Source organism: Brassica napus, chromosome C2 (assembly GCF_020379485.1).
Source record: "Brassica napus cultivar Da-Ae chromosome C2, Da-Ae, whole genome shotgun sequence".
Lineage (NCBI taxonomy): Eukaryota > Viridiplantae > Streptophyta > Magnoliopsida > Brassicales > Brassicaceae > Brassica > Brassica napus.
In genome coordinates this window covers 55,491,619-55,503,157 of record NC_063445.1, presented here as the reverse complement: position 1 = coordinate 55,503,157, position 11,539 = coordinate 55,491,619, and the positions used below count along the sequence as shown (strand labels likewise).

Sequence of the window (11,539 nt, the reverse complement as noted above, 5' to 3'; positions counted from 1 at the left end):
TAAAATTTATACAGGTGGTAGAGACTTTCCAGCTAAAGATCAGCGAGAATCAATTGATGTCAAGATGCACGAAATGCAATGAAAACTTTATCCAGAAACCGCTGATCATTGAAGAAGCTATTGAAGCAGCAAAGGGTTTCCAAAGAATACCAAACTGCATGTTTAACAAAAATTTGGAGTTTTGGCAGTGTATGAACTGTCATCAGCTCTACTGGGAACTCATTTGCCCGAATCTTATACCTTCTTTTGTATATACCATGTCAACAGTCTGCATCCATTTATAGGTTACTCATGAATATTTATAAAAATCAGATTTTTTTCTTTTTTGAATAATATGTAAAATTATTTCTTAAAGACTAAGCTACTGAAAATAGAGATAGTAGAGTATAATTTCCTTTAAATTTCTATCGAGTAGCCAGCCATGCTTGAAGAACAGCTCCATATTGTCGAGTCCTCTTTGAAATCAATATTAAGCACTGATTTCGAATCTGTCTATCAATGACTTTGATCAAAGCAGAAGCCGGAGTTGGTGGAGTACCATGCCGGCGCGCGGTTGTTCCAGAAGATACATAAACTGTTGAGGAGATGCTTAATGTTTGTTGTATGGTTGCAGGGAACTCAGTATCATAACGCAGTCCAGAAGTTCATGGATGTATGCAAGTTGAGTGAATGATTCATGTTTTTTTCTTACTTTTGCTGAAGAGTTTCATGTCACTTTCTCTTGGCCTTGGTTCCCTCGTCATGTCTGAGCAAACAAGATGTGTTTTGTGGTAAATTTTTTTTTGGTTTAGAAAAGAAAAACTTTTAACAATGAAAAAAAGGAAATGAAAGTATTTATTCTTTAACCAAAACAGAAATGATATCAAGTCGATAAGCGAAGTGGCGTAAGTCACCTGAGGACAAAAATCTTTAAATCCTGTAAAACTAGGCAAGAAACCTTTAGATATGTTATTTACCTACTTGGAAGGATGTTATAGCATCTCCTATTTAAAACTCCATTTTTTTTTTCTCTCAAATAAAGTAAAATAGAATATGGAGTAAAAATAATCTAATTCTTCTCTATTTCTCACTTTATAATGAAGTAATAAACAAACAAAAAGTAGATTACTCCATTTATACAGTAAATCTCATTATGGAATGAGAAATTAAATAGGTTGCAAAATTTTTTACTTCATATATTTTTTCATTCCATTTTGGAGGAAAAAAAAAGTGGAGTTGGAAATGCTTTTAAGAAGAAGACCCATATAATTTTGAAAATTAGTTTAGTTTTTTATTAAAATATTTTGTGTTAATCCTAACCCAAAAACATTATTGATCCTTTCAATTTTGAATTCAGTTATAAACTAATAAATATATAGAAAACTAGAATATATTAATTCGATTAATTTCGTTAAAATATTTCCAGGAAAAAGTAAGGTCATTAAATTAAAATAAAACTAATTATTTCTATTGATTAGCTTATATTTTTAATCATCTTCCACTCTTTTTAAGTTTAATTTGTTTTAACTGAAATGTAATCATTTTATCTCATACTTAATAACTAATAACGATTAAAAAATTATCCTACATGTTTCCAGCGTTTGTGAATTTATGCAAATGTGTATTTAAATAATTATATCTATTAAATTGATACACATGTAGTAAATTAAAATTTTGCGAAGATTCAAAATTATTTCTACAATGATTATGTTATATGATATTTTAAAATAATTTTTATAATCATGTTGAAACTTTTTTCTAACTAGCAATCTTACATTAAACATGTTGTTTTATTTTGTTATTCTAGTTTTAGTAGTTTCATACTGATTTAAAAAAAACAAATACTCCAAATATAAAATTGTAGTATAGTTTAGAGAACCAAAAAAACATAAGAGATTTTAAATTTCAATATGTAGATGTTGTTAGATTGTGTTTTATTATTGTGAATAAATGCAATTTGTTAAAAACAACAAAATTGTTTAAATGTGTAGCAGTTATATTAAGTTTTCCGTCTTTCTTTCTTTTTTTCTTTTTTCTATTCATGTTTCCAATGATATTCTAGTAAATCAATTATCAATGGATAATTAGATATTTATTGAAGAAATTTTATGAATTAAGCTGATTGATAGAGGTTACCTTTAGATATGTTATGTTTTTCAAAATATTAAATTCATTCCAAATATGTTTTTCTGTTTTACATAGTGTCAAACAACTTATTTAGATATATTATTTAGTGTTAAAAAGAAGAAGAATATTTGTTTAGTGGGTTGGGAATTTACATAATTGAATTTATATATCTTACATAAAAGGTTAAAACAAGAATAGAGAAATCAATCATAATTAGTCCAAATTTAACTAAATTTTCATCTATCTTATTTCGTTTATGAAAACCGAATAGACACAATAAAATTATAAAAATTGTTGTATGTAAGAGCCCATAAAACCCAACATTATTTTTAACATAATTTTGTTGTCTTCTTCCAATTAAAGGGAACATTGTCTCTCAATAGTTATTCAAACAGACACATAATGAATGATATAATCAGCCGCCGGAACAGGAGCAGGAGACGAAGAGGCTAAACAACAATAGACATAACAAACATAAATCTTGTGTTTACAATCTCTTTTTTTTTTGTTGGAACGTGTGTGAATTTGATTATTTTGTTTTTACTTCTAAAGAAAAAATATTAATCAATCGAGAGTGGCATTGGTTGTTGGTTCAAGTTATTGTAGCTCGTGTGTCTGAATCGTATTGCTTCGATGGTAAGAACCTAGCTCTTCAAATTGTTATGTGCTTCTAAATGTCTCTTGTAGAATGAGCTTTTGCTTAAAGTTTCCCATTGTATTCACTCTTTCTTATTCATGTAGGCATGGTTGACTACCAGGTAACTTGCCGAGCAAGGAGACGTTTGTAGTGCACTACATTCATTTTGATCACCTCAAAATTCAAACTAGAACAGAAACAGTATGTCAAGTCTCTTATTTGCATCCACTTTGTTGATGTATATGTCAAAGCTATTTTACTTTGTTGACTATTTACTTTGTGTAATTTATTTTCAGATACCAGAGAATGGAGTTCAGGGTTCCACCTGAATTAAGAGGTTATTGTGATGCCAATGCAAGTAACAAGTAAGCGTTTCCTGTTTTCTTATAAACTCAATCTTTTTTCTACTCAAAATGGGACAGAAAAATGGAAAACATTTTAACATTTTTTAAAAAGTATTGATCCGTGGTGAAGTGTAGAAGAATGGAAGTTTGTCCAAATTCTTCAAAAATCACATTTGTATCAAATTTTGTGAAGTAATATCTCTTGATTTTGCGATCTTCAGCCAATTTCCGATGATCTTAACCTCAGTATCCTCTTAAAGCGAATTTAAGAGAGGTAGCATATCATGGATGTAGCATGACACATCAAAATGTTGTATCAGGTAACTTGCCGAGCAAGGAGACGTTTGTAGTGCACTACCCTGGATATCCATCGTCTATTTCGTGTGCTTTGGTCACTGAAGAAAGACATTAATATTGATTAGTATCCGATTTGTAGACAAGTGATTGACGGTTTATTCACTTTGATTAGGCAAGAGAATCAACGCAAACAAGCTTGAGCTACATTTCATTGCCCTATATGTTCCTAGGTACCCTCCTCTAGTACAGAATTCCTTTATCGAGTTTACTATTAGTGTTTTATATCTTACATTGTGTTTGATCTGCTGTCCAAGTTCAGACAGATGGAACTGATACCAAAGGAGGGCTTGCGTCCCTTGTCTCCATTAGAGGTCAGTTGCACATGGTTGATAAGCTTTAATTTTACTGTTGGTTGAAAAATGTTGGACCTTTAGGACGTTCTCTAGTCCTGAAGACTGAAGCTACAGTTAACCAAACGTTGCCTGACCAGGTAGCTGATGGCTCTAGCAGACCCACAAACACTCTGGTGGCACTTAAATTATCACATATTGTTGTGGCGTCCATTTCTCCAGGCTTAGAGATCTCCCCAGAGGATCTATCGAGTGTTGAAACATCCGTTTCCTGCTTTTATAAACTCTCTGCTGACAGCTGTTACTACAGCTTCAGAAGCTGAAGCTCTTAGGGAGATTTTAGAAGGATGGGAAGAACTGTTTGAAGCTAAGAAAGCTGAACTAGTGCCGTGTATTGAGGCAAATGAGTGGGGATATGGTGATGATTGGAATGATGGATGGGAAACACTTCAGGACTTGGAACCTGAGGAGAAAGAAAAGAAGCAACATGTAATCGTAACCCATCTCTAAGTCTGGGAAGCAGCTCGAGTCTTTGGAGGATTCGTTTAGACCATAGAAGTTGAAACGCTAGCTGAAGAATACATTGTCTAGCCTAAGGAGCAATTCAAAGGAAGTTATACGAGAAGAGGATTCATGAGTTTATTATTCAAATAATATGTACTGAAAAAACTCAACGGCTAAGATGAACTATTATGTGGAATCAATCCATAAATCTCTGGACAGAAGCATGCAAATTTTTGAGTTACAAAAAACAAATTAAAAATACCAAAAAAAAAAACAAAATTGATATGCTGTTAATATCTTTGCCAAAGACCACATCATCGACTTTACTACTCCTCAATGAACCCCTCAATAATTATATACTTTAGAGGTAGTGATGTTTACGCAAAATGTACTCATGCAAGATAAGTCACTGCTTCAGATGAATCTCCAGTGAGGGACTTCTCAAGCACGGAGGGACTTTGCATATCCTTGTAACAGTTTTGAAAAAATAGGGTACTACTTAGATTCGCACATTTGACTCTGTATTTGATAGGATCCTTTTCAATAGCACAGTCTCTAATAAGACCCTTTTCATCAGTACACAAATTCATCAAAAGTGAGAAAATAAACAATTATTTTAAATGAAACAAGTAGACGTGATGGAGTAAACATATTACTCGGATCCTAACAAATAAGGCCTGCTGTGGTGCTCACTTTCTAAATTCATCTCTCAATATCCCATTTTCATTTCAAGTAATCTAGCTGAAGAATTTCAACGCAATTCTATACGTAAATTTTCTAAGCTTAGTCGATTGAGAAGAAAATGTAAAGAGAATACTAATATATAAAAATCTTAACATATTTCACCTCTTTCAGTAGAAAAAGGTACATGACAACCTTCGTCGAACAGCTTCAACTCCCTAAATACATTTCTTTATCTCTCTAGGCAAACTTAAAGCATTGCAGAAGATCAAGTGTCTCAGTTAGACACTTCATCGAACAGCTTCACTCAGTGTGCGAGTATGTTTCACTTGTAAGTTCTCTGTTGCCACTGTATCAAATCAATCAATAAAGCACATATTATCAGAGACATTCCAACGAAATAGCCTTAACTAAAGTGTAAAGTATGCAAATCCAAAGAAGTTGCCGAGAAGTTCATTCCTAGTTAATACCTGATAGTCCGTAATTGCTGAGAGTCTCCTTCAGCTGCTGTCTGGCTCACTATCATCGAACTGAACAGAAGGGATGTGTTGGACTTTGTAATAATCTTCTCCTCCATCTGAAAGTCTCTTCTCCCATCTCTTTCCCATATCATGACAAATTAGACTCTTTAAGGAAGTGATGAATCGCAGCCCATCAGGAAGCTCCTTTAACTTTAGACAACGGCCAAATCTCAGAGTGTGGAGAAGGGGCATGGAGCCTTCTTCTATTATCCACTCTTCCCACTCCTCTAATCCCTCTAATTGTAGCTTCTGCAATTGAGGAAACCCATCCCTCGAGCAAACCATTCTCCTCCCACAAAAAGAGTTGTTCTTTAATATAACCTCTTTCAACTGAAGAAGCTTCTCTAAAATAGGCATTGGGTCCTCTGTCAAACAACAACCACTTAGAGATATGGTTGTAAGGTGAGAAGGAAAGTATCCTTCCGACAATCTCAAATTGAATTCATCTCCCATATCATGAACACTCAGATCCTCTAAGTTAGTGATGAATCGGAGCATATAAGGAAGCTCCTTTAATTTTTTGCAAGACCCAATATCAAGAGTATGGAGAAGGGGCATCGAGCCTTCTTCTACTATCCACTCTTCCCACTCCGTTAATCCCCCAAATATTAGCTTCTGCAATTGAGTAAACCCATCACTTGAGCAAACCATTCTCCTCCCACAGAAAGATGTACCCCCTAAACAAATCTCTTTCAAGTGAAGCAACTTCTCTAGAATCGGCATTGGATCCTCCTTCAAACAACAATAAGTTAGCTCAATGGTTGTAAGGTGAGAAGGAAAGCATTGCGCATCAGGTAACCTTGGCATATATATCTCCAACTTCAGCTGTTTGAGATTAACAAAATCCCAAACAAATCCTTCTTCATCATCATTCGTGGGAGTATAAAACTTGTTATATATTGTAAGACTCTCCAAGTGTGAAAGTTTACTTAGAGATGAAGATAGAGTTTCCATAGTATACCTCTCGTCTGTAATATAGATAGAGAGAGATCTGAGCCGTGTCAAACCCTGTAGATCCGTCACTCGCCCATGTTCTGTGCAGAAATTCTTCAACGTCTCCAGCTTGACCAAATTTTCCAATTCCAACTTTGTCTTAACATGTAATCTCTCCGGCAAACACAAGAATGTTAATTCTCGCATCTCATTCAAGATATTGTTGGGCATGTAGACTTCAACATACACAGCTAGGTTTAAATAGAGAAGCTTCTTCAGATTGCGCATAGAAGAAGGCAGTTGAGTTACATGTGCCTCATATAAACTAAGATATCTCAAGTGGATGAGCTTCCCGATGTTAGAGGGTACCTTCCCTCCTTCAAACTCGACCCCTGAGAGATCTAACACTCTCATCAGCTTATGCATTGTAAAGAGTAAACTTGTTGCCTTCCATCTGCTGCACTTGATAAACAAGAGAGTTCTAAGGCTTGGATTCTTCACCTCCTTATCAACACTAAATGTTTCAGCAAGTCTGCGAGATTTACTAGGAGATTTCGAATTTGCAGTTGATGTGTCGATGGTCTGTACGAAATTCTCTTCTTCAGCTTTGCGTAAACAAACTTCTCTCATCATGTCATGCAACTGAAGTGTTTCAAATCTTAAAGTTTTAACATATCTTTCAGAAATAACCATGTGTCTCTTCACCAATTCTTCTATGCATATATCTGCAATATGTCGAATGCTCACTCCATCGAAATACATTGGCATTAGTATTCCTTCTACAGCCCAGTAATAGGACAGTGTCTCCACATCTATTTTATAATCTTCTGGAAAACTAGCAAGGTAAAGGAAGCACTGCTTCAAATAGGCAGGCAGCTCTTCGGAACTCAGATACAAAACACTGTAAACCTTTTCGTCAACGATACAAAACATTTCTCGCATTTTTCTTTCTCTTAACTGTACAGACTTCATATCCTCTTCATTGACAATGGCATTCTGAACGCCAAATTTCTGCATATCAAGGATCACCTTAGAGATCCTCTTGCTTATGGTTTTCATATCAAACCCAAGCACCATGCTTTTCACACTAGCATATGCAAATCTTTTGACGCTGCTGCTGCTTGATTCTCCTAGTTCTTTCTTTAGAAGAAAGGTTTGGATGATATCTTCTGCGTCCAAAACAACTTCGTTGATCTCTTTGATAGTGTCTTTCACCACGGCACTTGTATGTTTTTTGGCCTCTGCATCTTCCAGAAAAAACCTTAACTTCTTAACATCACTCTTTAATCCCTCGAACTGCTCTTCAACTCCTTGAAATCGCCCAGTTACTCGGACAAGCAGGTTCCAAAGCCTCTCGACTGCAAATGGTAAGAGTGCTACTGCCAGCTCAGCCATAAGTCTCCTGCTCAACATAAAATAAGTAATCAATAATCGCTAGAGTAAGATCCTTGAGTTCATAGTCCTGATAATATTTTTTCTGCAAATTCTAGTCTAGATAATATTATACAATTTTGTGGGATTTAATCTATCAAAGATGAAATAGAGAGTGAAATAAATATGAAAAATACAGAAAATAAAAATCACCTCTTGAAAATCGCTTTTCTTCAAACTGATCTGTATATGCGAATGTGTTTTTGCTTAGAACGCAACTGAAGACCAAGTACTTGATTATTCTTAGTCAACACTAAACGACACAAACCAGCTGTATTCACGATGATGAGTTTAATCTATTATAGCCACTTACACTTTTTGAGCCGAAAGACCATGTGGTCGATGAAAAGAGGAAACCAAAAACATGTTTCTTCGTTACTTTTTTTTTAGGTTAATCATAAAATAAATTTTGAATAATTTGGGAGTGGTGGACCTAAAACAGAATAAACTAATTTAATTATTTACTCACTTTTCTGTACTTTTGACAGTTTTGTGTTTCCACGTTTACAAAAGGAAAAAACTTAAGAAATTTACATTAATCAGACTCAGAGATGGGTAACTTACTTACTTACTATGCATGAACTTTGTGACCAAAAACCCTGCTAATATCTTCTGGTCTGCCTTTACAAGCCCTGAGATAAAACATGGGAAAATGAGTTCCCCAAAACATGTCTCCGAACTTGTATTTGCTTCTTGGAACTCCCGAGATATCAACTAGATAACAGAGGAAAGAAACTGTCGCTTAGAGCAAGAGTTCCCCAAAACATGAAAGAAACTGTCCCCAAAACGGCGTTTCAGGTATAACTAACATGAAATGCCGTTTCATGATTTCCAGAGCCTGTAAAAGGTTCCAAAACCCTGATGTATACTCTAGAGTGCTCATAGCATGGGTCTGCTCAAGTTGGCTAAGGAAGCCCTGGAAAACTCTGGAGAATCTAGACCGGATAACATTCCCAGAGTCTCGCATTGACCTTGCACGTGAAGCTCTAACTCACTGATCGATTCATCATCACAGTGACCCATCAATGTGCTCAAGTGCAGGACCTCTTGCTATTGCAGCACCTAAATCCCAAACATGGATCATGCCCCCTTTTGGATATAACAAGGCGTAGATCAAAAGCCAGCTGCAGCGTCTCTAGCAATATAGCTTCTTCAACGTGTAGATAAGCCCCAGGATGTCCTGTGATTGCCATCTAGATAAGTTCCATTGGGTCTTTTACTTGTTTGAGCTGAACAGGTAAGAGAGTAACCCCAAAGCCTAACAGTCACTGCATCAATGACTTTAACAGTCCGGCCGGCTACTTGAAAAATATTCAGGCACTCTCTTGCTTTCCATATCTAAAAATAAAATTCCAAAATTTGAAAGAGAAAACATCTAAGAAACAAGAACTTTAACATGATACATGGAGCATAAATATATTTAGCAGAAGCAAAAGCTTTATACAAAAATGAAGAAAACACTTAACCATGCATGGGTACCTGCAACTTTAAAGGAAGTAAGTTTGTTTAGCAATGGGTAAGGACATCTGCTTACTAAGTTATGTAGATCTAGAGATGAGAGTACAATGGATCTTGAAATCTAATCATGTATCTTTGGTAGTTTTCAGACCATTGTTGCCATGACATTCCACTTATCCGTTGCTTTGACAAATATAAACATTACAGAGCACACAATCAACAACTTCAACCCCATCCTTGAAAAAAAAAACAGTATATAAATCCATACCCCTTCCTGGACATTTCTTTGTAAGGTTTGTCATTAATCAACATACGTTTTTGGGTGAAAATTGAATCATCTTTTGTTTTATTTCAATCCAAGAGAGTAGCTTTGTTTTTCTGGAGTTATGTTCTGTGATATTTAGACATTGTTGGTTTGTTTCTTCATGGTAGATCTTAGTACCATGAAAAATTTCTCTGTCTCTGTCTCTTTAGTTGTATCGTCTTACTTCACATTTTATGTAATGAAAACAATGTCCTCCGTTCTGTTGATATTTGGATTCTAGACACATTTTTTTAGTGATGTTAGACTTGAGTGCTTTTCTAAGGTTGGTGGTAGTTTAAGAAACGTACTGTTTATACGGCTTTTAGCGAGGTTTTGTTCTTTAGGAGCTTCAATGTAGTGACTGGTCACACCGTCCTCTAACAGAAGAACATAAACTATACGCTGCAACAGATGCTCACTGCTTGCTCCAAATATTCAATGTGTTCAAGTCAAATCTTGTTGAAGAAATCACATCGCAAGATCCTAAACATACAAACGTTGGCTTAAAAGACATTCTAAACGGATCAGATCATACTACCAAGATTGTCACGGCCAAACTGTGCAAGGCTGCAGATGTTATCAGAGCAATGACCCAAAATAGCCAAAACATTACTAACGGAGTGGTTTCTAGAAAAACGACGCTGAACACGATGAGAATCTGTTGAAGATAGTCAGGAAGTATGGGGAAAAGATCATGTTGAACTTGAAGGAGTCTGATCTTCTACCAAGGATCTCCAAGAAGAGATCAAGAAGACGTGGTGCCTCGTCGAAGAATGTGAACACAGATAAGCATTTGGTCTGTTCTATGGACAGGCAAGGTCCACCACCATGGGATATATTCATCTTTGGGCGATGATGGCTGCTCTTGGATGTGATGGTAATTATATTAATCTCTGCCAAGCTTGTGTTAAATTTATTTCTCCATGCTTATAGAACAACTCTCTAGGTTGAAGGGATTGATGCTGCAGTTCCGCCCTCAAAGAAGCCAGATTCAAGGTACTTTTTCTCTAAGCTACCATTATAAAATTTTGATTACAATATTTCTTATAATTTATCTGTTGATTTATTGACACAACTTCTAGGGAGCTGCTTGGTCAAGCATTGAAAGAGAACAGAGTTCTGTTGACAAGAGATACAAAACTGTTGAGACACCAAGATTTGGCTAAGCATCAAATATATAGAGTCAAGATCCTTCTGAAAAATGAGCAGCTACTTGAGGTACCACAAAACTGAACTTTAGTACCATATATGACCTGTGATGTGGCATGGCTTCGTTGACTTGTTATATTAATCAAAAAGTAAACTTAACCTACAATTTTTGCATTTAAGAGCAGGATCTCTCTTAAGACAATTAAGTGTGAAAGAGAAATAAATGATTAGTTGTTCTTATCTCCAGCATTACCTGACTTGATAGTTACGGAGACAGTAGAGCCTCCTGCATTCATTGTGGAATCAGTTACTTATATTCAGTGGAATAGTTGTGGTTTTTTTATATTCTGAGTTACCACTGAAACAAATAAGTTGTACAGGTGATAGAGACTTTCCAGCTAAAGATCAGCGAGAATCAATTGATGTCAAGATGCACGAAATGCAATGGAAAATTTATCCAGAAACCGCTGACCATTGAAGAAGCTATTGAAGCAGCAAAGGGTTTCCAAAGAATACCAAACTGTTTATTTAACAAAAATTTGAGTTTTGGCAGTGTATGAACTGCCATCAGCTCTACTGGGAGGTAACTCACTTGCTCCACTCTTTTACTCTCTTGTGTATATACCGTGTCAACATAGTCTGCATCTATTTATTGATGAGTCATTTATAGGTTGCCCATGAATATTTATAAAAATCAGAAATTTTACTACAGAGTTCAAGAAGATACATAAACTGTTGAGGAGATGCTTAATGTTTGTTGTATGGCTACTCAGTATCATAACGAAGTCCAGAAGTTCATGGATGTATGCAAGTTGAGTGAATGA

At 35.4% G+C, this 11,539-nt stretch overlaps 1 protein-coding gene and 1 pseudogene across 1 annotated transcript; one reads left to right on the top strand and one right to left on the bottom strand.

Annotated features, from left to right (window-relative positions):
• Positions 1-498: 498 nt before the first annotated feature.
• LOC125582501 lies at positions 499-11,539 on the top strand (annotated as a pseudogene).
• LOC125581269 (probable disease resistance protein RF9) lies at positions 5,035-8,997 on the bottom strand. The gene is made up of 3 exons (XM_048746366.1): positions 8,849-8,997; positions 5,390-7,775; positions 5,035-5,268 (listed from the first exon to the last, which is right to left on the bottom strand). Exons 1-2 carry the CDS (start codon positions 8,995-8,997, stop codon positions 5,420-5,422), a joined length of 2,505 nt encoding a protein of 834 aa, XP_048602323.1. The 3' UTR covers positions 5,035-5,268; positions 5,390-5,419.

Coding starts and splice junctions, on each gene's coding strand:
- LOC125581269 (XM_048746366.1), bottom strand. CDS start 8,997: ATGGCAATCACAGGACATCCTGGGGCTTATCTACACGTTGAAGAAGCT. Junction 7,776..8,848: donor AGGTGCTGCAATAGCAAGAG/GTCCTGCACTTG, acceptor TATGTTGAGCAG/GAGACTTATGGCTGAGCTGG.